Here is a 26,696-nt window from a genome sequence, read left to right as displayed (position 1 = left end):
ATTGGCAGAACCAAATTGTGGGATAACGGGCCGAAGATTTTGACCTTCACCAGTGTTTATTTGGGATTTGTTGAATTCACGAGGACAATGAGACCCATCACTACAAGAGCAGAGCCTTTTTTGTTAGAATTTTACTCAAGACCACATGTAAGAAAAGTCTTCGGAAGATAACGCTGAATGAGGCCCATTGTGTTCTGTGGACGGTTGTAACCACTATGAAAGTTGAGCTTCCATCTTCTAATTACATCGCAAGTGGCAATCATCGGGGCAGTCACCAAGCACTAAACTTCATTATGGAGCCAGTAGAGTAAACAGGGCAAGCAATGCTTTAGAATGACCTCTAATTCTAATAATATAATAATGTTTTAGTCTCAGAATACACCCGGATTTTTATTTGAGAGGTTTTCCAGGAGGCACAGCAAGAAGTGACAATTTATGTAAACACATTATTCCTCACTCCATATTTTTGAGAAACATAGTATTTTCACATATGTGGTGCAGTTTTATTCTACAAAACTAAATAAAACCAGCCTAATTTAACTATTCACTTACTTTTTATTTAATTCAGCTACTGGATGGAGATTTGGTACAAAAGTACAAAAGGCAGCATGATCTTTTTTGTGTATTACCGTTTTTTTTTTGCTAGTTTTTATATCTTTAAAGTAGTACAAATTGCTGGCGGTTCTTAACGTTACTATAGCTAAAATAAACAGAGGCAGCATGATCTTAAATGCATTTATAGAAAATGCTAGCTATTGAAAAAAAGAAAAAGAAAATGTATTTACTGGTACTGAAAGCATTTAATGAAGAACATCCTTCCTAAAGAAGACAGTGAATCGTTCCAGTGGTGCTGGGTATGTAGTTGTTTTGTGAGCTCAAAGTAAGGAACATGACTGACAGTATAATGCATTTAATTAGCAGGCATGATCATTCAGATTCATAGTGGGGTTGGTGAGACTTGGACTGGACACTATAGCTACTTTGTAGATACTTAACTCACCCTTCACTTACATTCAGCTAGATATCTATATCTACTCACTCTTTCTTCCCCTAGTCCAAACTCCTTACCTTGGCCCTAAACCCAACCTTTTTCGTACCTCTAACCATAACTTTTACCTTAAACCTAACCTTTGCTGAATTTCACCAGCCAGTTTGTGAACCCATTACAGAGAATCTCCAAGGATGCAGACCAGATATTACCATGGCTTTGATTCGAAGGTCAGAGATATTCACAGCAATTGGAATCGGTTCATGTATTTAGAGGTTGTTTCCTGCTTTTCTTTCTTTTTTTCCAGCAAAAAGGTTTAATTGCACTCACTTCAAGGCCTTTTATCAGCGCATTCTATTTTTCCTGTCAAGCAGAGTAGCCTTCTTTACGTAAGCATTCTCCTGAACGGCGCTGACAGGTGAATTGTTTTGCCAGTGCGAAGCTTTCGCTAATGTGCCACTTGCTAATGCGAGGCAGCTGCTCGTTGTTCAACACATTAATGCTTTTGCAAATTGAATTAAATGGATCATTACGTGGCAGAAACCTGTATTTGCATGCCGATGTTTTGGATCCTTCAAAAGTTTATTCCTGATTGCTTTGAAGTGGGCGTTTGGCCTTCGGTTTGGCCTTCCCAGCACCACTGGAACGATTCACTGTCTTCTTTAGGAAGGATGTTCTTCATTAAATGCTTTCAGTACCAGTAAATACATTTTCTTTTTCTTTTTTTCAATAGCTAGCATTTTCTATAAATGCATTTAAGATCATGCTGCCTCTGTTTATTTTAGCTATAGTAACGTTAAGAACCGCCAGCAATTTGTACTACTTTAAAGATATAAAAACTAGCAAAAAAAAAAAACGGTAATACACAAAAAAGATCATGCTGCCTTTTGTACTTTTGTACCAAATCTCCATCCAGTAGCTGAATTAAATAAAAAGTAAGTGAATAGTTAAATTAGGCTGGTTTTATTTAGTTCTGTAGAATAAAACTGCACCACATATGTGAAAATACTATGTTTCTCAAAAATATGGAGTGAGGAATAATGTGTTTACATAAATTGTCACTTCTTGCTGTGGAGATCTCATTTTTTACATGATGTAAATCTGGCAGTTGTTCTTTACATTACATCTAAATTTCATGATGAATGGACCAATAGAAATGCTCCAGACTCATGTGGTATAAAATATCTTTGCATTCACTTCCATTAAAGGTTAAGATATTTTTTATTTTTCTGTAAAGAACCATGGTATGCAAAAGCTTGTTGCTGTTTTGCAGTTTAAACTTTTTGACATGATGTGGTTTTGAACTAATGTTGTAATAATTAAACAATAACAACACCTAGAAATGTAATAAAGCTGTAAGACAATGTAACGTAAACCTGCTAATATAACAAGATATTTATCAATTATATAAAAGCATATTATATTATTGGAAATTTATAATTTTTTTATGTTGATCGTTGGTTATACCTAATAACATTATTGGGTTTATTACACTTTTGACTGGTAAGTGGAAAAGTTTGTCAAATTTACATGATTATTACTTAATTACAAATTTCATAATAAATGTACCAGAAGAAAAGCTCTGAATAGAGTTGGACTAAAGTCTTTTTACATAGGCTTCCACTGAAAATAAACTATTTTTGACAGCTATAATAATAATAATAATAATAATATGCTCAATAATGGCAGCTTTGCAGTGCAAAGAGTTGCTCTAACAAGCTCTAACCTAATTAAATACATGTCTGGCAACTTGCCAGTATGCAAAAAGAGGAGCATTTTATAGTTGCTTTCAAAGAGCCCAGTTTATATATTTTTGATCTTCAGAATTTTATCCAGGAATTCCTATTAGGAAACCTAAAAATGTAATACGATTTTAGCCATTATATGAAATCAGATTACATTCTTGGGAATGTATTACATTTTTAGGTTGATTGTTGGTTATACCTAACTACATTATTGGGTTTGTTACACTTTTTACTAAATGCCCATTTCTGGGATTATCACTTAATTACAAATGTCATAATAAATGGACCAGAAATGTTTCACAAACAGTTGTAATAAAGAATGTTTATATTGACTTCCATTGAAATAAACTATTTGTGACAGCTCTAACAAAAACAACAACAATAATAATAATAATAATAATAATAATACTATGTGCAATACTGGCATTGACAATTAAATACAGGTCTGGCAACTCGCCAGTATGCAAAAAGAGGAGCATTTAATTGTCACTTTAAAGAGCTCGAGTTATAGATTTTTAATCTTCAGAATTGAATCCAGGACTTCTTATTAGGAAACCTAATAATGTAATACTATTTTTAGCCATTATATGAAATCATATTACATTATTGAGAATTTATTAGATTTTAGATTGGTTATGCCAAATTACATTATTGGGTTTATTATTAGTTTGAAACTTTTTGTCAAATATATGGGATTATTAATTAATTACACATTTCATAATAAATGTAGAAATGCTTGTAAACATTTTTACAAAAATGTAAACTATTTTTGACAGCTTTAATAATAATAATAATAATAATAATAATATGCTCAATAAATTAGCTCTAACAAGCCCTAATCTAATTAAATACAGGCCTGGCCACTCGCCAGCATGCAAAAAGGGGAGCATTTTAAAGTGGCTTTTAAAGCGTCCAGTTGACGTATTTCTGATCTTCATAATTGAATCCAGTATGAAGTTACATAATTACATTTAGAAACATGTGTACACATGAATAATGTAATGTAATATAATGCAAACCTGCAATAACAGCCAGCGGCAGAATTCCAAAGGCTCCCCAGTCGCTGTGCTTTAGTGGAAATGACATGGGTGGAAGCTGGTTCCTCTGATTAAAAGTGAGGAGCTTAATGAGAGGAACTGTTCAGCAGTGATCTGTGTGGACTTGATCAGAACATTTTTCCCCTGGCAGGGACGGCCCGGACCAAGCCTCCCCACAGATCGGCCAGTTCAGCGGCAGCTCGGCCCAGGAGGCTGTCTCCAGCACCTCCAACCACGTGCTCCTTAAGTTCCACAGCGACTTCAGCACCAGCGGATTCTTTGTTCTCCGTTACCATGGTGAGTACCCAGCCGGCTGCGCCATTCCACTCTAATGTCCCTCGTCTGTGTGGGTTTCTTTTTCAGGCCTTGTGCTGCCGTGTGTGTGTGTGTGTGCATGTGTGTGTGTGCGTGTGTGTGTGTCATGTTGTGGCTTTCATTACCCTGTACCAACCCGTCACCCACGCAGTCAGTTATATGCTGTAAATGCGCAATGCGCCTTTATAGCCTGTGCATTCAGCCTGCAGTTCAGCTGTGAAACGCCAGCACTTCCGTGGAAATGTCTGTACATTTGAGCGCTTCTGGAGTGTGACATGCGCTTGGTTTTGCTGATTTGTACGTATAGACGTGACACAGAGTAATAGAGCGGCTCTCTTTCATTGGAAAATTGCTGTCTTCAGAACAGTTGTCATGATTCACTGCTGGATCAAAGCTTGAATGAAGCTCTGCAGGCGGCACCGTACAGCTTATTCTACAAAACACACACACCTCTATTAAAAAGTTATCAAAACTTAGAGTATCTGTTCAATGCACCTATTTTTTTCCTATTTTAAGTTTGTTGAATATTCAGCTAATTTCTTTATTTGTTTTATGATATTTTATCTCAGATATATTATTATTTTTATCTAGTAAAAGGTTTTAAAATTTGGTTAATGTATTTAATATTCCTCATTATTCATTTGAAGAAAGAATATTACTAGCTATTGTTTTTATCTTTGAAAGTGAAAACCTCTTAAATGTGAATAGTTCCACAATTATTAAACTTTTTCCTGGGTGTTTTACTTGTCTTAATTAATTTTCAATATAAGTCAATATAGCTTATATTTCTAATTATGTTTTTGTTGTAAGAATACTACAGGGTATTTTAACCAATTACCGGATGTTTTTACTTAGTTAGGATTTTTTTTATTTTAAATTATGATTTCTGAAAGTGTAAACATCCTAAATCTGTAGTTATATAGTAATATAACTATAGTAATACTATAGTGTTACTAACTATATTACTATATAGTAATAAAGTTAGTAGAAGTCCTGCTGAAAGGAAGTTTCTCCCATGCATTACACTGAAGCCTGGTTTCTTGCAGTGGTATTTTGCATCATCCAGGTCCAGGTCCAGGTCCAGGTCCAGTACCCACTGAGGAAAAGCTTGCTTACAACATGATACTGCCACCACCATACTTCACTTTTGGGGTAGTGTTTGGTGAGGAATGGGCAGTATCAGGCATATTCATATTTATGCTAATGCTTATTTCTGAAATGCACTTGTTAACTTGTTTGATCATTAGGTTTTAAGAAATACTGTTTAATAGTTAATTAAATTCTCAGAACAATGACCGAATAAGAAATATTAGATATATGGACGAGTCTGACGTTAATATCACTCACCAAGACCATGCAGAAAGTTCCAAATAGCACTGTACGACTGTAAAGGGGCTTTTAAATGCCATAACAGCTCAAATAAGCTTCAATTTGATTAGGATCCTTCAAGAAATTCCAAAATCGCTGCATTTCTTTACTTTGTGGGTTCTCAGGTTAACACTGGTGACTGGTTTCCTCACAGGGAAACAGGAAAGGGATGGTATTCTTGCCGTTAGCATAGCGTGTGCTGATGGTTCTGATGTTTACAAATGAAACATTACAGCATTAGGGAATTACAATAAGCACAGTGCAAAGCAAAGCTCATTACCAATTTAAAAGTTAATGAAATGATAGCGCTCCCAGAGCTAGTGCTTCTGCTCTCAGCTTCCAAACTTCGTTTTACACTTCTGCTGTAATGCTCCTCCTCCTTACCTCCTCCTCTCATTACGTTCCTAATGAAATCCCCTCTGCCCGAGGACTGTGCCCTAGGACTGGGGAAAATGGCCAGACATCTGATCCCGATGTAGTTTTCCAATGTGAATCGGGATTCATAACACACTTTCATTCTGTAGGATTGTGTTGGTGCATATTTTGGTGCATGGTGACGTACTCCAACGTCAGAAGGGGCTTCAGAAGCAGGGGAAGTCATTACGTTTAGATGGAAAATTACAGAAACATCGTCATTCGGTTTGATATGAACCATGAATCATGCTTAATGTGTGGTCTGAGAGCAGGGCATGGTCTCTTCCCAGCTGCGAAAGTTTGGTTTAACCCTGGCCTTCTGTCTGAGAAGGGTGGGTCGCCTTAAACCAGGCCACATCGCCATGGCAACCTACACTGCACACCTAACTTGCTCCGGGGCAGGTTATTTTAGGCATTTCAGATCATAAACTTGACGAATCAGGGCCAAGCGCCTGACCAATCATGGGTAGCCTTCTGACGAGAGTCGTGAGTAACTGTGGCAGCTGTTTCCTGACAAAGCTGACTGAGTAGGAGGAGAGCAGACAGCGTTGAGGTCAGCGCATTTTTTCTCTTCTTTCTAACATTTATGGCGTCAATCACATGGGAAATATGACTTTTCAGCAAAGCAAGCAAAGCGTCTGACATAGATATTGGAAAGATAATTTAAAGCAATTACACTAATTAGCCATAACAACTAGTATTGTGTAGTCCCCCCCCCCCTCCCCTAGTGTCGCCACAACAGCTCTGGCCTGTCAACTTGGACATGGACTCCACAAGACCTCTGAAGGTGTCCTGTGGTGTCCAGCACCAAAACGTTGGCAGCAGAGCCTTTAAAGCTGGGAAAGTGCAAGGTGGGCCCTCCATATAAGCATCAGTGAGCCTTGGGTGTCAGTGACCCTGTCGCTGGTTCATGGGTTGGTCTTTCTTGAGCACTAATCTGATTAAATTGTATGCCAGAAAACCCCCCACAAGACCTGCCTGATGTTTTGGAGATGTGCTGACCCAGTTCTTGTCAAAGTGGCTCAGATTCGGACACTTGCCCATTTCCCTGCTTTTAACAGGTTCACCACCTTCAAGAACTGACTGTTCACTTGATATGTATTGCCCACCTCTTGACAGATGACATTGTAATGAGGTAATCAGTGTTATTTAATTGGTCTTGGTTTTAATGTTATGACTGATTGGTTTATTATGGTTCTTCAACCTACTGTGTCCAATAATACAAGGGCAGCTTTACTTTCTTCTTATTTATGAGGTATTAATTGTTCTGTACAAATAAAAGCCTGTTAAATTGGATTAATTAGAGAGGTTTGTGTCACTGCTATCATAAAACCAGCCACCACAGCTGTATGTGATATGATTTTGGGTCTGAGACCTCCTCAGGAACCTTCCTCAGGTCTAAATTGAGCATGCTCTCAGTTTCTGTATGAGGTTAGTAGCAGTGAGCTAATGCTAGACATTCAACAGGATGATGCACTGAATTGCGACGTGGAGGTTCTGTGCAGTTCAGCAGGTTTGAGGAATGCTAACCATACAAGACCCAAAGACCATAGTCTGACACTCTCTCACAACTAAACACAGTCTGTCATTACTCACAGATGATTTTGCAAAGATTGCACCCAAATCTTGCAGGGTCACGATTTGCAAGACTGAAATTATTTCCCATCATGCTCCTGGTAGAGATTAGACAATTAACTGTAGAGCTGAAACAGAGGCAGATTTGGCCACCGCTGTTTTTTTGTGCAGCAAAAAGATGTGCAAAAAAAAAAACAAATAAACGGGGGCAGCAGGGTCTGTGAGAGAGCTCCCCTAGTGTTTATTCCCATTGTCCACATCACAGTTAGCATTAGCCAAGACTAAAAAAGCGGCGCAGATATTAAGCACGGTTGATTTTACCAGAATCCTGTCCACAAATGGACAGACAAAGATAGATATAGATGGATAGATGGACAGACAGACAGACAGACAGACAGACAGACTGATAGATAGATAGACAGACAGACAGACTGATAGACAGATAGATAGATAGATAGATAGATAGATAGATAGATAGACAGACAGACTGATAGACAGACAGACAGACAGACAGATAGATAGATAGATAGATAGATAGATAGATAGATAGATAGATAGATATACAGACAGAAAGACAGACAGATAGATAGATAGATAGATAGATAGACAGACAGACAGACAGACTGATAGATAGACAGACAGACAGACTGATAGATAGATAGATAGATAGATAGATAGATAGATAGACCGACAGATAGATATATAGATAGATAGACAGACACAGACAGACAGACTGATAGATAGAGAGACAGACAGACTGATTGATAGATAGACAGACAGACAGACAGATAGACAGACTGATAGATAGATAGATAGACAGACAGATAGATAGACAGACATAGATAGATAGATAGATAGACAGACAGACAGTCTGATAGATACACAGATAGATATACAGACACAGACAGACAGATAGACAGACAGACACAGACAGACAGACAGACAGACAGACAGATAGATAGATAGATAGATAGATAGATAGACAGATAGATAGATAGATAGACAGACAGACAGACAGACAGACAGATAGATAGATAGATATAGATAGATAGACTGACAGAGATAGATAGATAGACAGACAGACAGACAGACAGACACAGACAGACAGACAGACAGACAGACAGATAGATAGATAGATAGATAGACGTGTTCTTCTGTTCTAATAATTTGATTTAATTTGGTTCTTCATGGAACCAAACATGGTTCCTCTATGGCATCCCTCACAAAACCATCTAAAGCAGCTTCAGTTTTAGGAGTGTATGCACGCTCTCAGGAGGATATATGCCTTTTTCCTCACATGCCTACGTGCTAGAAGGAGGAAACGAAGGCATAATGGTGAAACTGCCTACAAATCACCGTTAGGCCGCTTCAGACTGAACGGACTCCTAAAGGAGAATAATTTGTGCGCTGCAGTGTAGCGAGTGTCGGCTTCCCCAGTGACTCAAGCACAGTGCATCAAAGTGAATGGACTGATGACTGAGTGGGAGAGCGACTACAGTGCAGCACACAGCGATACGTCTCAGCCACCGCCTCCGACTGCAGCAGGTTGGTTAGACGCCTTTGTGGAAGTGTCCCGTTCTCTAAGCCCTGAACAAGTAACGTCCGGCGACATGGAGTCACTAGCATGACCTGAGAACAGCCGCGCCACCCCCCGTCGTTATTACTTAGTTCGTTAAAAACACTTGCCAAATTACCCGTCAAACATGATCAAGGTCTGTGGGAGAGCAGAACATAGTCAGGCTTTGCCTGCTGCTTCACGTCTCCTAGCAGGGACGCTAATTTCGTAATGTGCTAAAGCAGAATGTCGTGAGTAAGTGTGGCAGGTGTTTCCTGACGAAGCTGAGTGAGTGGGAGGAGAACAGACAGCATGTTACAGTTACACATAGCGCCTAACGACACAGTCGCATAACATTCGGAGCGCCGCTGCTGTCGTATGACGACCTTGTAAGACATATTCATACGCCATTAAAAAAATAACACCACCTGCCCTTCAGATCAGTGGCTGATTTTTCTTGGAGCACCCCCCTACAAGGATCTAAGAAATGCCCTCCATCAGAACCCCATCAAAAGAATCAAAAGAATAAAGTGGTTCATTGGGAATCTTTATTGGCAGACTCTGTTGTTAGCCTCCTTTCACCCTGTTCTCCAATGGTCAGGACCCCACAGCACTGACCACCACAGTGCAGGTAGTATTTGGGTGGCGGGTCATTCTCAGCACTGCAGTGACGCTGACTGACATGGTGGTGGGTCAGTATTGGTGCGTGTTGTGCTGGTGGTACGAGTGGATCAGACACAGCAGGGCTGCTGGAGTGTTTAAACACTGTGTCTGTCCACTCACTGTCCACTCTCAATTAGACACCCCCACCTGATTGGACCACCTTGTAGATAAAGGTAAAGTCAGAGACACATGCTCTGATCTGCTGCTGCACAGTTTGTTGGTATTGGTCATCCTCTAGTCCTTCATCAGTGCTCGCAGAATGCTGCCCCCCACAGGACACTGCTGTTGGCTGGATATTTCTGGGTGGTGAACTGTTCTCAAGTCCAGCAGTGACACTCTAGCACAATACACACTACTAACACACCACCACCACGTCAGAGCAGTGCCTAGAATGACCCACCACCCAGATACTACCTGCTCTGTGGTGGTCAGGACTCCACAGGACTGAAGAACAGGGTGAAAGGAGGCTAACAGAGTCTACAGAGAAACAGATGGATACAGTCTGGAGTTCTAAAACTACACAGTGCTTCTATATGGGGAACAGAGCTGCAAACATGGGGTGGGTCCATCCACTTTGTGCAGTGTATCGGTTCCACTGACAGCAAAACAGCCACAGAGCATGATGCTACCACCACCATGCTTAACAGCGGGTTCAGTGATCTTGGGGTTAGATTCTTCCTTCCTCTTTCCTTCAGGCTTTTTCTTCGTCCCTGTGGTTCAGCTGCAAACCTTAGCCAAGCTTGAAGGTGTACTTTTTGGAGCAGGGGCTTGGCTTGGTAGCCTCTCGGTCCATGGAGCTGTGAAAAGCTTTTGGCTGTAGACAGTGAAACTGGTGTTCCGGTTCATAGCAGGGTTGTACCTTGGTGGTTGCTGGGTTGTTATTATTATGTCTCAGCTGAGGGTGACAGTTTGCATAATGTTATTGTGAGCCTGAATTAACAGTTTCACTTTAGAGCAGCGCAGAAAAATGCCGTAGTTTAGAAACAAAAAGTGCTGATGGTGCAATTTTATATACAGGGACATTTTCCTGTATATGAAGGTACTGAGCTTCAGTGAGAGACTTTTAATTGGTTGTTTAAACTCAAAAACTGTCTATTGCTGTTCAGGAAAACTTTCAGCTGTGCAGTGTTCCTCAACTTACAGTAAAAACACACCTTAAAGCAGCATTATGTGAGAATTATAATTGCTTGCTCCTGGGCTCCCCCTACAGATGCAAAGCGGAATTCACACTTTGAGCCACCCCACAGGAACCTCACACCTGAGACATACATTTTAGATGCTGGGAGATTCAGAACTGTCTGAACAAGTGAAAGAAGAATGTGGACTCAGTCTGGCGAGCCTTGTCCTGCCCGCTTTCCCAAAGTTTCATAGTGCAGTTAGCAGCGTGACATGCCTGGAGTAGCAAGGACAGAGGCTGTGATCTCCCTATTATGGTCAGTGGAGCAGAAACCTGAATGTGAAGCTGCTATGTTAAGGTACAAATGCCACATAATTGTGCTTTAAGTAACATAAAACATCTATTTAACAGAAATGTCCCAACAACTAAGTATATATCAGATGTTTGAGTGTTTAGAGCTTCACCTTTACCTTTAACTCCGGCCTTGTTGGTGAGGTAAATTCGTCACATATGCTTTGCATTGTTTATAGACCTGAAGGAATAGCAAGGTTTTGAGCTTTGCCATAGATTCCAGTGTACCTTACAGAGATGTTGAGGGGATCCAGATGTGTCTTCATGTATACTATGTATGTTAAGCAAAAATGAGGGCTGATTTACACCCCTTATGATTACATTTGGGCTAGACGAGTGACGTCCCACATATGGGAACTGTACAATAACATATGACATGTTGTAGGGTAGAAAACGTGAGGTGTTGCTTTGTCTAGGGAGAGAGAGCAGGTGGGGACAGAGAATTGGCAGACTCTCTCCACACTGTACTTTTGATTGTAATAGAATGTTTCATGATTGCAACTGAAGGACGGTGGTCACGAGTCTCCTTTCAAGAGAAGTCCTTCTAGGAAAACCTCATTGGTGCAGCTGTGTTTGTTTACATATAGTAATATGAAAAAGGATACCCCAAGAAAATTGTTGTCTTTTAAAATATATTTTGACATCTGGACATTTGAGAGGGACAATACTGAGAGATGGAGGTAATATACCTAAACCAATACAACATAATTTAAAAAATGTAATTAATAAAAAAAAAAATTCAATACACGCATACATTACTACTAAAATGTGTAGAATCAGAATCAGTTGCAGATAATTTGAACATGGTTAGACGGATTCTGGAGGACCCGGTCTCATCTAAACCTCAGACGTTTAGTCTGATCTGGTCTGCTCTTGATTGCTGAAGTGAGTGGTGAAGATCACCATGGCCAGATCCAAAGAACTCTCTGAGGCCTTTAGAAAGAAGGCTGTAGATGCAGGAGTCTGGAAAAGGGTTTAAAAAGATCTCAGAACAGTTAGAAATCAGCTGTCAACATGACCAGGTCAGGCCGTCCTAGCAAGCTCAGTCCAACAGCAGACCACAAGATGCGTAAAGAAGTCTCCAACAATCCTAAAATGTCATCACAGGTTCTTCAGGTTGCTCTCGCCATGGCTGAAGACCAGACATGTTTGATTTTCATGGGAAGTGAAACCCTTGCAGTTAAAAAAAAGCCATCAGAGCAGGATGGATGTTTTTCAGAGAACACCTAGACCAAGACCAGGCCATCTGGAACAGTGTTTTGGACAGATGAATCCAAAGTTGAATTATTTGGACTCAGTAACAGAGGACATGTTTGGTGTAAACCAGACACAGCATTTGAGCACAAGAACTAATATCAGCTGTGAAGCATGGAGGTAGAAATGTCACAGTTTGGGGCTGGTTTCCTGCTGTGGGACCTGGGGAGCTCAACAACATAGAGTCCACTAGGAATTGTTTATTGTCTCAGAGCAGGGCTGCTCCATCCTGGTCCTGGAGATCCACCACCCTGAAGAGTTCAGATCCAACACAGCTGACTCTAATGTTCAGTTGCTCCTGAAGGCCTTCATTATCTGGATCAGGTGTGTTAAATTCTGGGTGGAGCTAAACTTTTTCACCTGACTCTAAATCCCCACATTCTGAATTTGAAGGCAGAAATATGATACTGAGGTTATGGTTAGATGAAATGATTAGATTTCCAGAAGCACAGCAGACAAACCCGTCCAGACTGTTTTAGCAAATATTGAGGCACACTGTGTTTTGGGGGAAGGAGGTTAGATCAGGGCTGCTCAATCCTGGTCCTGAAGATCCACCACCCTGAAGAGTTCAGATCCAACACTGCTGATGTTCAGTTGCTCCTGAAGGCCTTCATTTTCTGGATCAGGTGTGTTAGATTCTGGGTGGAGCTAAACTCTGCAGGGTGGTAGATCTCCAGGACCAGTTTTGAGCAGCTCTGGATTCAATGAACTAGTGGAAACTAGTGGAGGTAAGTGAGGTATTGCTACATATTGCTAACTCTGAGTGGTTCTGTAGCCGATCTGATCTCAGGTGGGCCACATGTAGCCCTGCACAACTTTCGAAAGTCCAACAGTGGATAAATCTCTCCACAGAAAAGACCAACGTCATTTTTCTCAATTGCTATTGATAATAGCTAGAAGAGAAACATGAAAATGAGTAGACAGGAGCTTTAACCCCTTAAAAAGCCTGTGGACCGCTGGTGAGCTGTCTGATTCTGTTACCAAAGAATAGCCCCACCAGCTTGTACAGAAGCCCCTGTAGTTACTGAATAGCCTTTCTGCATTGAGGGGTTAACTGGAAATGAAATAGGTAAAGGATATGGCATAAAGGATGACTTCTGACGTCTCAGTACTGTACTGTTATATACTGTAAATATGTGAGTATTTATGTATTACTACTGATCCTGTGTTCTCTCTCTATCTCTCTCTTTCGCTCTCTCTCTCTCTCTCTCTCTCTCTCTCTCTCTCTCTCAGCCTATCAGCTGCGCATCTGCCAGCCCCCTCCACCTGTTGCCAACGCCGAGATCCTCACCGGAGATGACGAACTGGAAATCGGTAAAACAAACAGCGTTTATGACCCCCTTTATTTTCATTTTTCACCAGTAGGCCTCATTAGCCTCGTCCATTTGATGTCCACCACCAAGCAGGTGTCTCCCGTCCGCCCTGCTTCCATCACGCGTGGCAAACGTTTAAATTGCCTGCAATTAATCCCCCTTCTCGTCCACCGAAGAACACTCAATGGTCCGTGTTTATCATCATTAGTGTCACGCTCGTAAGCAGTCAAGTCGTAATTAGCTAATGTGCTGACAAGCAGTAGTTTTGAGGAAAGACGCGGGGAGAAACGCAGCTCCCGTGTGTTTGTGTGTGTGTTCATGTATGTGTGTATGCGTGTAATCACTCAACAGGAGACATCATTAGGTACCGCTGCTTGCCCGGCTTCACACTGGTGGGCAGTGAGATCCTGACCTGTAGGCTGGGCGAGAGGTTGCAAATGGATGGCCCTCCTCCAGTCTGCCAAGGTGAGTTTGGCAGAGCGTCCTGCTCGCTGGCCGTCTCATTTATTTCTCGTGTTCCTCTCATTAACATCCCGCACTGGTGTGCTCTGTCAGCAGCCGTTGGGCTCTTCTAGGCCTTCGGGTTCGGATGTGACAGGTTTATAATGCTTTACCGCCATTAAGCTTAATTGGGAGTTCTGTCTTTAAGGAGGAATGTTACTCCTGAAAGCTCACAGTGATCAAAATCACAACCTTTACTGACAGTTAAATTTACTCTCTTCCCCACAGCCACTTACAAAACCAGCTAATGGCCACACGTCATGTCTCCTATAGATCTAGGGGACACAGATTATCCGCAAATGCTATCTACAAAAGTCAAAGTCAACCGAACAGAGAAATGGTTGGTTTCAGGGCCAGGATTAGGTTCAGGTTTCAAATGAAGGGTGAATGTAAGGCTTAAGGCTAGGTTTCCTGTTTAGGGTTGAGATTAGGGTTAGAGTGACCATTCCAGGCATTCGAGACTCCACAAGACCTCTGAAGGTGTCCTGTGGTATCTGGCACCAAGACTTACGTTGGCAGCAGATCCTTTAAGTCCTGTAAGTTGTGAGGTGGGGCCTCCATGGATCGCATCAGTGTGCCAAGGGTCACCTTTTTAAACGTTGGAGCACCTTTGGTAGGTACTGATCACTGCATACCAGGAACACCCCACTAGACCTGATGGCCTGATGTTTTTGGAGATGTTCTGACCCGTTCGTCTAGCCGTCACAGTTTGACTCTCGTCACAGTGGCTCAGATTCTTACACTTGCCCATTTTGTACTTCTTCAAGAACGGACTGTTCACATGCTGCCATGTTATGAAGATCTCGCTGTATATAATCATGAAGATAATGCCACCTGTCAGTGGTACTAATGTTGTGGCTGATAAGTGTTAATGCATTGGTGTTTCGTGACCTTACAAAAGCAATGCATTTAAAATGAGCTGGTTGTTTGTTGCAGTGCAATGTCCGGATAACGAGGTGCTGTTTGACTCGACGGGAGTGATCCTGAGTCCAGGGTACCCGGACAGTTACCCCAATCTGCAGATGTGCTCGTGGATGATCAACGTGGAGAAGGGCTACAACATCACTCTGCACTTTCAGCTCTTCCAGACCGAGAAGGAGTTTGATATCCTGGAGATTTTTGATGGTAAACCATCATGTTTCCGTATGTGAAGAAGTCCTGAACCTCGACTCGTAACCCTCAGCTCTCATAACTTCCATAACCCGTTCTGCCTGATTAATAATTGAGAAGATTATTTCTCTATTTATTATTTTTTTTCTTCTAAAGGTCGCTTTCCCTGGCGAACACGGCATAGCATTAAAGAAATATTCCACCCTCATTTCCATATCCTGTGCTTAGGCTCGCAAGATGTTCTCGACACCAGTGAACATGTAGGACTAATTGTTGACTAGGATTGATTATCAAGATATTTATTATTCCAAAATGCATTCAGAATGCCATTAAGCAGTAATTACTTAAGTGTGCACTATTAGCGAATTACCCTATTACTCATCATTGATTAGAAGCTCATTAGATGCCTGTGGTATTTGCAGTGCCCAGCCGAGCAGCAAGTGCGAAGCGAAGTCCATCCTGGCCTTTAACGCGAGCTTATTTATACGGTTCTGATACACCTCTCATTTTTTTATCGAGCCTTCTACGTTCCGCTTTGCCTCCGTCTGACTTTTAGACAGCGCCAGTCTGATACAGTTATGATCAAGGGTCTTGTTGAGATATGTTGCGCTCAAGTTGAGATATGTTGCATCACCATGTTATACGGGATACCGCGAGGCAGATGTAGCCTCATCCTTGCACTTGTGCTTGTCATGAATCACCACAAATTGTTTTTAATTAGGTCCGCTTCAGTCGCTTCAGACCAGCGCTTCACCCATTCGCGTACATCGCTAATCATGTGTGAAACATTGGGCGATTAGCTTTACGCATACGGCAATACGCCGAGTCTACCATGCTGATTTTCAAAAAGTGCTGCCACCGGCCACATTTGGGATAACGCACTTAGGATCATGCTAAATCGTCCCCATTAAATTCATAGAGATTCATATATGCTACAAAAATGCTACAGTCGTCCGAGAATGAATGAAAGCCAGCAGAGTAACTACATAAAGGAGATCATGCTAAGTGGACCACACTATAGCTTTTATTCCGAAATGCTAGCATTTTCCATTAATGCATTTTAGATCATGCTAACTAGCCTTGACTAGCTTTCTTTCTTTAATAGCCATGTTGACATTTAACAGTGCTGCCACCAACCACATTTGAGATCAGGCTTTTGAGGTCATGCTAACTCATCCCCATTACATTTAAATAACTGTTTCTTCTAGGCTTGTCTGCTATGGAATCAGAGCTAGTCGTGTACTTTCAGTGCCACGACTTTTTTTTTCAGTGAAAAGCAAGGAGGTCATGCTAACTGGCTTCCACTGGCTTTTATTCATTCTTAGCCTCGCTGACATTCAAACTTGCTAACATTGTCAGAGAATGAATGAAAGCTAGTCATCACTACCAAAATAAGATCATGCTAAATTGACTCCATTGACCTTCATTCGTTGGTTCATTCACTGGCATTTGAAAAAGCTGGAATTGCTGTCTGTTAATGAATGAATTCATCTGCTGTGAACATGAACGAACATGATAGCTAGACCCCACTAGCCTTTATTCACTGTTTGCTGTGCTGACATGACGTCCTGGATAACGAGATTGATTTTTAGGCATGCTGATGTTCAAAAATGCTGCCAGTAGCCACTAACTTCACATTTGTTGCAATTATTTTGTATATGTTACAAAATGCTAGTGTTACAGGAAAGACATTTACATTACATTACATTTAAGGCGTTTAGCAGACGCTCTTATCCGGAGGGACTTACTAAAGCGCTTCACTGTTTACTCAGAAAATAGCCTTAGCTAGTTTATATCGGCTAGAATCCAAAGATCCCTCTAATCTTAGATATTACTAAATACAAAAGTCAGTATGGAGACCACAATACTCTACACTACACTTCGCCCATGTACTCTCTGAAGAGGAGGGTCTTCAGTCTGGGTTTGAAGACAGCGAGCGTTGGACTCTGCTGTTCGGACACCCAGGGGAAGTTCATTCCACCACTTCGGTGCAGGACAGAAAAAAGTCTGGACACTCGTCTTCCGTAGATTTTAAAGGATGGCGGGTCGAGCCGAGCCGTACTTGAAGCTGGAAGGGCTCTTGGTACGGATCGGCTTTTGACCACTACCATCAAGTACAGAGGGGCTGGCTGGTCCAGTCTTGGCTTTTGTAGGCCAACGTCAGGGTTTTTAGTCTGATGCAGGCAGCAGCTACAGGAAGCCCCACAGAAGATCTTGGAGATAACAAGAACCCATTAGCTTTTGTTGTTAGCCACTAATGCATTCATGAGATTACATGAACTAGTTCCCACAAACGTCCATTCATTGTGAGATGCATTAACATTGCATTAACTATTCATTTGGTGCGTGATCTGACTGATGATACAATAACTCACCAGGAGAGCCCCTCACACTTCACTGAGCCCCTGCAAAGCTAACACTGCACCCAAAAAATAAAAAACGGCCACTCTATGCTCATACGGTATGATCTTTGCTTAGGAAGATATCAAAGCAGTTTGAATGTTTGCAAAGGAAAAGACCTTATGAAATTAGTCCTGGTGAGCCTCTGGCTTTTAAGGGGTAGCTAAAAGTGAAGCTCTGAACTATAAAGGCAGCCTCCATCAGACTTCCGTTAGCTAGAAGATATTAGTCTTGAATTAGAGGAAAGCGTATCAACCAGTGACTGTAGAAAACATGGACGCCGTCGTTTAATTTCCTTCCGCTCCATAGAAATGATGCCAGGACTGTCTGCCATGTTGTCAAATCTGCAACCAGAGTCTGTGCAGTAGAGGCCAGAGGCAGAGCCAGACATGCCTACTCATTTGGCAGGCCTGCTTCCCTTGGGGAGTTGGGGATGAGGTGGGGTTGTGATCATCCAACATCCTGACATCTTAACACACTTGTTGCTGAACGCAATCAGATCCTCACAGAAATGCTCTAAGATCTAGTAGACAGTCTTCTTTCCTGGACAGTAGAGACTACTCATTTGGTAGTTACTCATTTGGTAGACCCGCCCCTCTCTGGCAGACTTCTACAATTGGTCATTGGCCTATTTCTATATATTAGTCGACAAGATTAGCATCGTCTGCTAATCAGTGAAAGCTAGTACAGTACCTTAGCTGGGGTCCACTAGCTTTTGATCACATAGGATTCTTGGGTGACGTATCCCTTTGGCCCTGTCCTCTCCTCTGTGTCTTCTTGCTCAGGGCCCAACATCTACAGCCCGAGCCTGGCGGTGCTGAGCGGAGACCTGGCTGTGCCCTTCAGTCTGACCACCACAGGACACCAGCTGTTTCTGCGTTGGTCCTCGGACCACGGCACCAACCGAAAGGGCTTCCACATCACGTATGTGGGTGAGTATCAAAGTATGTATCCCCCCGATTGGTAAATCTTTCTCGGTCGCATGCGTTTTCTCGTGCGCGTGTCCATCTGCCTGTGCTGGCACCGTCCCTTCCATCCGTCCTGTCATCTGTGAGCCCATGACGTCTGTGCATTTGAGCCTGTCATGTCTGTGTGTGGATTGGGAGTGTATATGTTTTTAATAGGCTTACTGTATGAAGATCTCGTCAGCACTATTGCCGTAAAATGCTATGTAATGTAATTCCGTCAACATGAATGGATACTAAATTCTAGCTGCATCTGTGTAACTTACTCTGTACATATGCACCCATCAGCCATAAGATTAAAACCAATGACAGATGTCTGATTCCAATGGCATCTATCAGGGGGAGGGACCCATATTATGTAGCCTCTAATAGGTGATGTCCAGACGACTGGGTCTAGCTCCCGGTATGCAGTGTTCAGTACCAACCAAAAGTTCTCCAGTGAAATGCACCCAGTGACCCAGGAAAGGGCCCAGGGCTTCCAAGGCCCTATAATGACTTAGGTATGACCTGTAGAGTCCAGAGCTATATTGGTGGCACGAAACAGACCTAGCCAATATTAGGCAGGTGGTTGTAATGATTTGGCTGATTAGTGTATATTTATGTGTGTGGATATCATATATATATATATATATATATAAAGTATATGTGAGAAATGTAGCATGAGATATGTCTGTGCCTATGGGTGATAGTTCGAGAACGTTGCTCATGCCCTGTACTCATGGTCTGTAGCGATGTACTGCAGTACCCCAGACTCTCCACAGCACGGCTTTGTGGTCAGTCAGACTGGCGGCCATGTCAACAGCGTCGTCCGATGGGCCTGTGATCGAGGCTACAGGCTTATTGGGAAAAGCATGGCTGTCTGCAGGAAGACCGAATTCGGATATCTAACCTGGGATACCTCCGTGCCAGCGTGCCAAGGTATGATCTGTCAGAATTATTATCATCATGTTTATTTGTATTATTTTTATATGATAGATCCAGTTGTGGTCAGAGGTTTACATACACTCATCACAGACATGGACGACATGGCAACTTTGATCTTTTAGTGATTTCTTTAAACCGTAAAAAAATACTACATGTCCAAATGTTTGTGGACACCCCTTCTAATGAATGCATTTAGCTACTTTAGGTGCCACCCATTGCTGACACAGATGTGCACTAATCCCTGTAAAGAAGTATTGCCAATAAAATAGGATACTCTGGTGGAGACAAAAATCAACCTATTTGCACCATTCCTAATGCCAGGTGTGGGCTAGAGGGGTATAAAGCCCCCCAGCATTGAGCTGTGGAGCAGTGGAAGAACTGTGTTCTCTGGAATGATAGTTGATGCTCCATCCAACAGTAGAGACAGTTACGTAAGTACAAGGTATTCTGAGGGGTCCTGACTTTTTCAAGGTCTTGACGAAGACCCAGACTGTCAGGAACATCCCAGAAATCCCCAAGGCACAGGCCTGCCATGAACCACAAGCTGCTGGAAAACCAGTGTCACTGCCTTTGGTCAGGTTTTACATCTCCAGAGAGTCTGCCTTCCAGGAAAGAAGCCCCTGCTCTGACACCTTCAAGCTCAACTAAAGTTTGAACAGCTGAACACCTGGCAATGGAAAAGCCTCCTGATAGAACATTGTATGGTCAGATGAAACCAAGATATTTGGATTAGTAAAGGTGAGGCATTCAACCCCAAGAACATCAGCTGTTAGGCATGGTGGTGGTAGCATCATGCTCTGGGGCTGTTCTGCTGCCAGTAAAACTGGTACATTGCACATAATGTTGAAGTGGATGGAATAATGTTGAAGAAGGAGAACTACCTCATAACCTCAAACCATCAGCTAGATGGTTAAACTTGGACACAGTTGGGTGTTCCAACACCATACAAACACATATTTAAGGTGGTTGTGAAATGGATAAAGCCTTCTCAAAATCCTGACGGAACTGACGGAAAAGTAAAGTCCATGCCATTAAATCCATCCATCCACTTATGTTTTTATCCACACCCTCCACCCTCCACTAGTTGCCAGTAAGCTACCACACCATGTGTAAGACTGGGGTTCGATTCCTGGTCTGGGTGACTATGCTGCACTACACTAATAAGTGTCATTGGGCAAGACTCCTAACACTACATTGGCCCACCTCTGTAATACGAGTGACCATGTAAGTCACTCTGGATAAGAGCGTCAGCTAAAAAATGTAAATGTAAATCTTTTATATATCATTTTGATCGAATGGTGATTTCAGAAAATCCCCCAAAATTTGTTTCACCAAAATCTTGGTTTTATCTGTTAAAGATTCTCAGCCCAAAGCCCAAAATGTCAATGATAAGCGTCTATAAATGTCCGACCACAACTGTGTGTATTATAGCCTGACACTCTTATCTGTTCTAGCATTCCCCAGTATTATAGCCATGCTAGCAGCACTGCTCATTTCCTACGTCTGTTTGCATTCTTAATGGCCATAATTGCTTTATAATTGCATTTCAAAGACTGGCAGGTAACCTACTAAATGAGGTAGCACTTACATAAGTATCCCAGCCTAACACCGTGAGACATGAGCCCTAGCCTAGCACAGTTAAATCAGTCCTAGCCTAATTCTGCTGATTCCTCATATTAGCATTGCAAATTTCTCTATTCTAGATCACCCGGCATAGTCAATGACAATAATTGCTTGAGCTCATTGCAAAGGCTGCCGAGTAACGCGCGACATGATAGGAAGACTTTGTCATTTATTTAAATTGTTCTTCACAAACATCTCCCTCATACATATTTTGGTCATTGTTGACATTTAAGTAACCCATGTGAATTTGAGACCCTCCTAAACTCTAATAAGACACAGGCTGCATCACTAAACTCGAAAACATTGATGTCAAACATGGCCTTTTGTGCTCCTTCCAGAGTGGGCAGCCTTGAAGGGTTTTATTGGCCGGCTTGTCAATGCAGAAGCAGGCTATGTCAAGTGGCAACAGCAGAGATCAATCTTGCCTTTGTTCTTGCTAATTAATACCGTTAAATAACAAAGGGCCCTGTCTTCACACGGGCTGTTATTAGCATGCTATGTGAGAGCCATTGTTCCTTTGATTTATTTGATTAGATTTTTAGTGCTCAATAATTGCACATCACATTATGTTTCATAGCCTTATTGATGTGGGCTTTGAACAAGCTCCAGCTCCCCTTTCCTTTTCCAGGACTTAATTAAAAAATATCTGCCACGTTGGCTAATTAAATGCTGGTCCGGTCACACTCTCTGCTCTGCCTTTTCTTTTTTTTTGTCTCTTTAACAACCTTCTCATTTAAAGGGCAAGCAGGTTAGGGTCAGCTGCCAGGGTAAGCTAGAGTCTATAGGTTGGTGACCCTGTAGAGGTACTGACCGAAAGGTTCAGGATGAGGTCTCACTCAAATTTGAAAGAGTAGTTGATTTGAAAAGGTTGAATTTGCGCTCACTGAATCAATGGCATTGACCCAACCTCCGTCCTGCTCCCTGAAGAAGCAAAAATATGGTTTACGTGGAGCGATTTGAGCTGGTTCTTGATAATTAGCTGCCTGCCTAGAGCCTGTATAGATTTACTGGTTCTCGTCAATGATTAGCCATGAAACAGTGCTATTCTTGGGATGAATGGAGTAAGGAGATGGAGTAAGGAGATGTCTAAGGAGTTTAATGTCTCATCACTGAAGGGGTTTATATGAAATTGTTATGACTACATTGTGCGGGACACAGTTTTACTGTAGTTCTGAGAAGGTTTTGGCTTCATATTCAGCATACAGCAGAAGGAAGACATTAGGCCTCAGGTTCCTATCACCACCGTTGTACTGGAATCAGTACATTTTTCTATGGCACACCGTTTCACGACATACCACTCATTCCAAATGACAAATGTTCATTTTTGAGGTTAAAAAGTAAGTAAAGTGGCCCAAGAAAAGGAGTCTTGGGCCATCCTGTTTCAGATCTACCCCCAGGGTTCTTGTTCAAGTCAGAGGACTATCGGCTATGTCTTGATGTAGCTTGTTTGTTTCACACCTACTTTGAAATAGGTTGTAGATTTTATGCCACTGTCACTGGCTACTACGCAACCCCTAAAACATGATGCATCCACCCCCATGCTTAACAGTTGGCAGCAGTTCTTAACATTCAGTAGAATTTAGGCTGTGCTCAAGCAGAGCTCAGAAGTTTCATGTCAAGAAAATAAGGAAAAGTCAAAGAAAACTGCCCTTAACTGTGAATTCCTCCTAAGAATAGTAAGAGGAGTTTATTTGAAAAGGTCGAATTTGAGCTCACTGAATCAGTGTCCTTGACCGAACCCTTTGTCCTGCTGCCCGAGGAAGCAAAAACATGGTTCATGTGGAGCGATTTGAGCTGGTTCTGCTGATAATTAGCTGCCTGCCAGGAGTCCCCATAGATTTACTGGTTCTTGTCAATGATTAGTCATTCAACAGTGCTATTCTTGGGATGAATGTGGACGAATGCTATCATAAAGACTTTGTACCTGCGACGCAACCCCTAAAGCATAATGCATCCACCCCCATGCTTAACAGTTGGCAACAGTTCTTAACATTAAATAGAATTTACAAGGAAAAGTCAAAGAAAACACTCCTCAACTGAATTCTGTGAAAAAAATTGTTAGAGTAGTTGATTTGAAAAGGTCGAATTTGAGCTCACTGAATCAATGGTCTTGACCCAACGTCTGTCCTGCTGCCTGAAGAAGCAAAAATATGGTTCATATGGAGTGATTTTGGGCTGGTTCTGGTAACAATTAGCTGCCTGCCCAGAGCCTGTATTGATTTTCTGGTTCTTGTCAGTAATTAGCCATGTAAGAGTGCTATGCCTGGGATGAATGTGGATGAATACCGTCGTGTCATCATAAATACTTTGTACCTGCTACAATTCACGGCCCTCACCGCGAATTCCTCCTAAATAATATTTTAAAGTTAGTGTTTTTAACTTCGAGCTCAGCGAATAGCATCAAAGCAGCATGGTTGCTCATATTACTACCAGTAAAAACGACCTGCGTCAGTACTTTCGTACCAAATTAGCATTGTAATACTAACAGTGTTTGCTGCTGATGAGGACAATATGCCTGTTTTTGAGCTTTTGTTCAAAAGAAAATGCAAACACAACAAGCTTCTATGGAGAAGCCATATGGTCCATATTTTCCAACTTTGCTCTGTGCCACGTAGTAAAGTAACTGGGTTTTGCATTTACAGAAAAACGATTGCTGTGCAAGTTGTGTTCACTTCTTTTTACTTCAAAAGTCTTCAAAATACGTGTTTTTCACAAATGTTTTATTGTAAATCTCTTTAAAAATTCTTTACTGTGGATAATTTTTACTTGCATTTATGACATTTTTGCTTTTTTGTGCTTATGTATATCAAATACTACTGTGTATGAGATCAAAGTGCAGTAGTAGTCCCTTATTCACACTATATCAGTAAATATTGCTGTTTTCAGAGTGTCTGCAGATAAATAAGCATTTTTAATTACATATTTTTTAGTAGTTTACAAGATTATTCAATAATATTGGTGTCCACAAACTTTTCAGGTTGTGTAAATAGTGTGTCTGTAACCAGTACCAATGCAGCATTGCGAGTCACTTCAGCACACAGCTGTGTAGATGCTTGCATAGCAACTTTTGCTGCTGTCAACTCAAATACAGTAAACAAAATGACTATATTCAGTTTCTGTGTGTAACATTGTCCAGTCCATGCTACTGAGCTCACAAGTTCTTTCTTAGCTACTGTTGCTAAGTTGTGAGGAAGACAGACTCAGTTTCTATGAAAGTGCCTCCATTTAGAAGGTGTTGTTCATATCAGGTGACATTTGTTTTGTATGTGTGTGAAAGGTCACACTGTTAGGATATACTGAGTGTGTTTTTGTTGCTGCTGTTGCTGAATTATAGCTACACTAGAGCACCCAAGGGTTCCTCATCATCTGCCTCTACAGAGACTCTGATTGGCTAATTATTGGCTAGCTTTTTTTGTTTGTTTGTTTATCTTGAGATTATTGCTTAATGCATCAGTTGTAATTCTGGTGTGGCATACTGGGTAACACCACTGCCACACACTTGGGACACTGGGGTTTGATGCTCTGGCTGGGCTAGTGCACCAAAGGTGCAAAAGGTGCACTATATTAACAGTGCAATGTGTCCTCCGCATTTTACCCATCTGTGGTAGTGAACACACATACACGCACACTAGTGAACTAGGGGCAGTGAGCACACACACACCCGCTGAGGTCCCCTCTACCTGCGTCAGACCAGCTGCCAACTACCAGTCCGACCAGCAGGCCCCCCACCCACCACCACCTATACCAGACCAGCGGCACACCCTCCTACCGCTGCTACCTGTTTAATGACCATGTTAAAACCTAAATGGACTCTTAACTATCTGCCACTATTAATATCACCACTATTAACTATCATTACTCTGACCATCACTGCCATGACTATATTAAGTTCTACTACACCATGATTAATATATTATGATTATGAGATTATCAGAGCAGTTTAACAGTATTGATGGTTTGGTAATTTTTATCAATAATTTATAAATAGTTCTGATCAGAGGAGGACAGGTCGGGTCCCCCTTGTCAGTCTTGGTTCCTCCCAAGGTTTCTTCCTCCAGCTCTGAGGGAGTTTCTCCTTGCCACTGTCGCCATTGGCTGCTCACTGGGGTCTTTGATCCTTCATGTCTTACGTTATTTCTTATTTTGTCTCTGTCTTTTATTAATTACTAATTATGTAAAGCTGCTTTGTGACGACAACAGTAGTAAAAAGCTATACAAATAAATCTGACTTGCACCCAGGGAGCAGAGAGGGTGAATGGCCTTGCACAAGGGCCCAACAGTGGTAGCTTGCCGAACCTGGGTATCGAACCCACAACCCTGTCATCAGTAGCCCGGAGCTTTAACCGCTGTAACATAACTGAATTGTAAGCTGTGCCAAGCATTTAAGAGCTTTGCCAAATTAGTTTAACTTTAGCTTTAGGCCTTTTTATAACCTCACCTCCATTTCCCATATTTTCCTAAGGTTTAGCCTTGAGAGGCTCTCGCTAGTTGGCTGGGTGTATGTAAATTTTGGGGATGTAACTATAACTAGTCAAGACTGTGATGTAACAGTTTTGGGTTTTTTGAATTGGTCTGTTTCACAGCTCTGTTTTACATGGGTTTTGCTTTTGAATGAAAAGATAACAGTGTTTGAGGTTCATGGTTGGTCACTTCCATGTACTGAACTTGGCCCATTGGCCAAGATAAATACAGTTTCCCATTCTATTGCACCTCTACTATGAGCAGTTTTTAGTTAAAGTGCTTCACTTCAGTGTTTCCCTCCAGATATCTCAATAATGATGAATAAATGAATAAAAAAGTTAAAGCTTTTCCGGCCTCGCTCTTAAAAAATGTATTTGGATGGAGCATAGACAGGAGTAGGAAGCCCCTTTATAGACTTCAGAGAAGCTGAACTATTATTGTTACTGTTATTCCACAGCCGTGTCCTGTGGGATCCCAGTGGCCCCCGGGAATGGAGGGGTGCTGGCGCCTGATTACTCGGCAGGCACACGGGCCACGTACTTCTGCAACGAAGGCTTCCGGCTCTCCTCCAAGGAGGTGACCAGCACAGTGTGCCAGGCTGACGGGACCTGGAGCAGCCACAACAAAATCCCTCGCTGCACCGGTGAGCCAACACCGCACATCTGCTCATAACCACTGCTTTGTCAGTGTGGTTTGTGTTCACATTTAAATGCTAATTTTGCCGTTGTGTGTGTGTGTGTGTGTGTAGACTAGATTAGACCCATCAGGGTGTTATTGACGCATGTGTTTTGACAGCACATCTACATTCAGGGTGATTTATCTTCATCCGGCTAATTTAAAAGTTACACATAAGAAACTTTTTTGGTCCAGCTTTAATCTTTTACAGCTTTTTACAGTACAGGGTACATTTTATATGAGCTGATAATTAATGTAACCATGTTTTATATAACCGTAATTCATGTGCTGTATTTTATTGGTACATTTGTAGATACTCAGCAGAGTGAATACCTCATAAGA

The 26,696-nt window shown here is 41.7% G+C and overlaps 1 protein-coding gene across 3 annotated transcripts in view; it reads left to right on the top strand.

Annotated features, from left to right (window-relative positions):
* The window catches only part of csmd3a (CUB and Sushi multiple domains 3a), a 519,096-nt gene that overhangs the window by 363,266 nt on the left and 129,134 nt on the right, over positions 1-26,696 (top strand). For 2 of the 3 annotated variants that reach the window (XM_072692429.1, XM_072692428.1), the window contains exons 44-50: positions 3,922-4,067; positions 13,616-13,696; positions 14,047-14,160; positions 15,133-15,321; positions 18,492-18,650; positions 19,401-19,589; positions 26,137-26,322. In XM_072692429.1, the coding sequence (XP_072548530.1) occupies positions 3,922-4,067; positions 13,616-13,696; positions 14,047-14,160; positions 15,133-15,321; positions 18,492-18,650; positions 19,401-19,589; positions 26,137-26,322 (1,064 nt within the window). The remainder of the gene's footprint in view (positions 1-3,921; positions 4,068-13,615; positions 13,697-14,046; positions 14,161-15,132; positions 15,322-18,491; positions 18,651-19,400; positions 19,590-26,136; positions 26,323-26,696) is intronic. The other variant, XM_072692430.1, reaches the window with a different exon arrangement.

This window comes from Salminus brasiliensis, chromosome 1, assembly GCF_030463535.1.
Source record: "Salminus brasiliensis chromosome 1, fSalBra1.hap2, whole genome shotgun sequence".
Classification (NCBI taxonomy): domain Eukaryota; kingdom Metazoa; phylum Chordata; class Actinopteri; order Characiformes; family Bryconidae; genus Salminus; species Salminus brasiliensis.
Note: the sequence above shows the minus strand (reverse complement) of the source record. Positions and strands in the feature narration are given on the sequence as shown.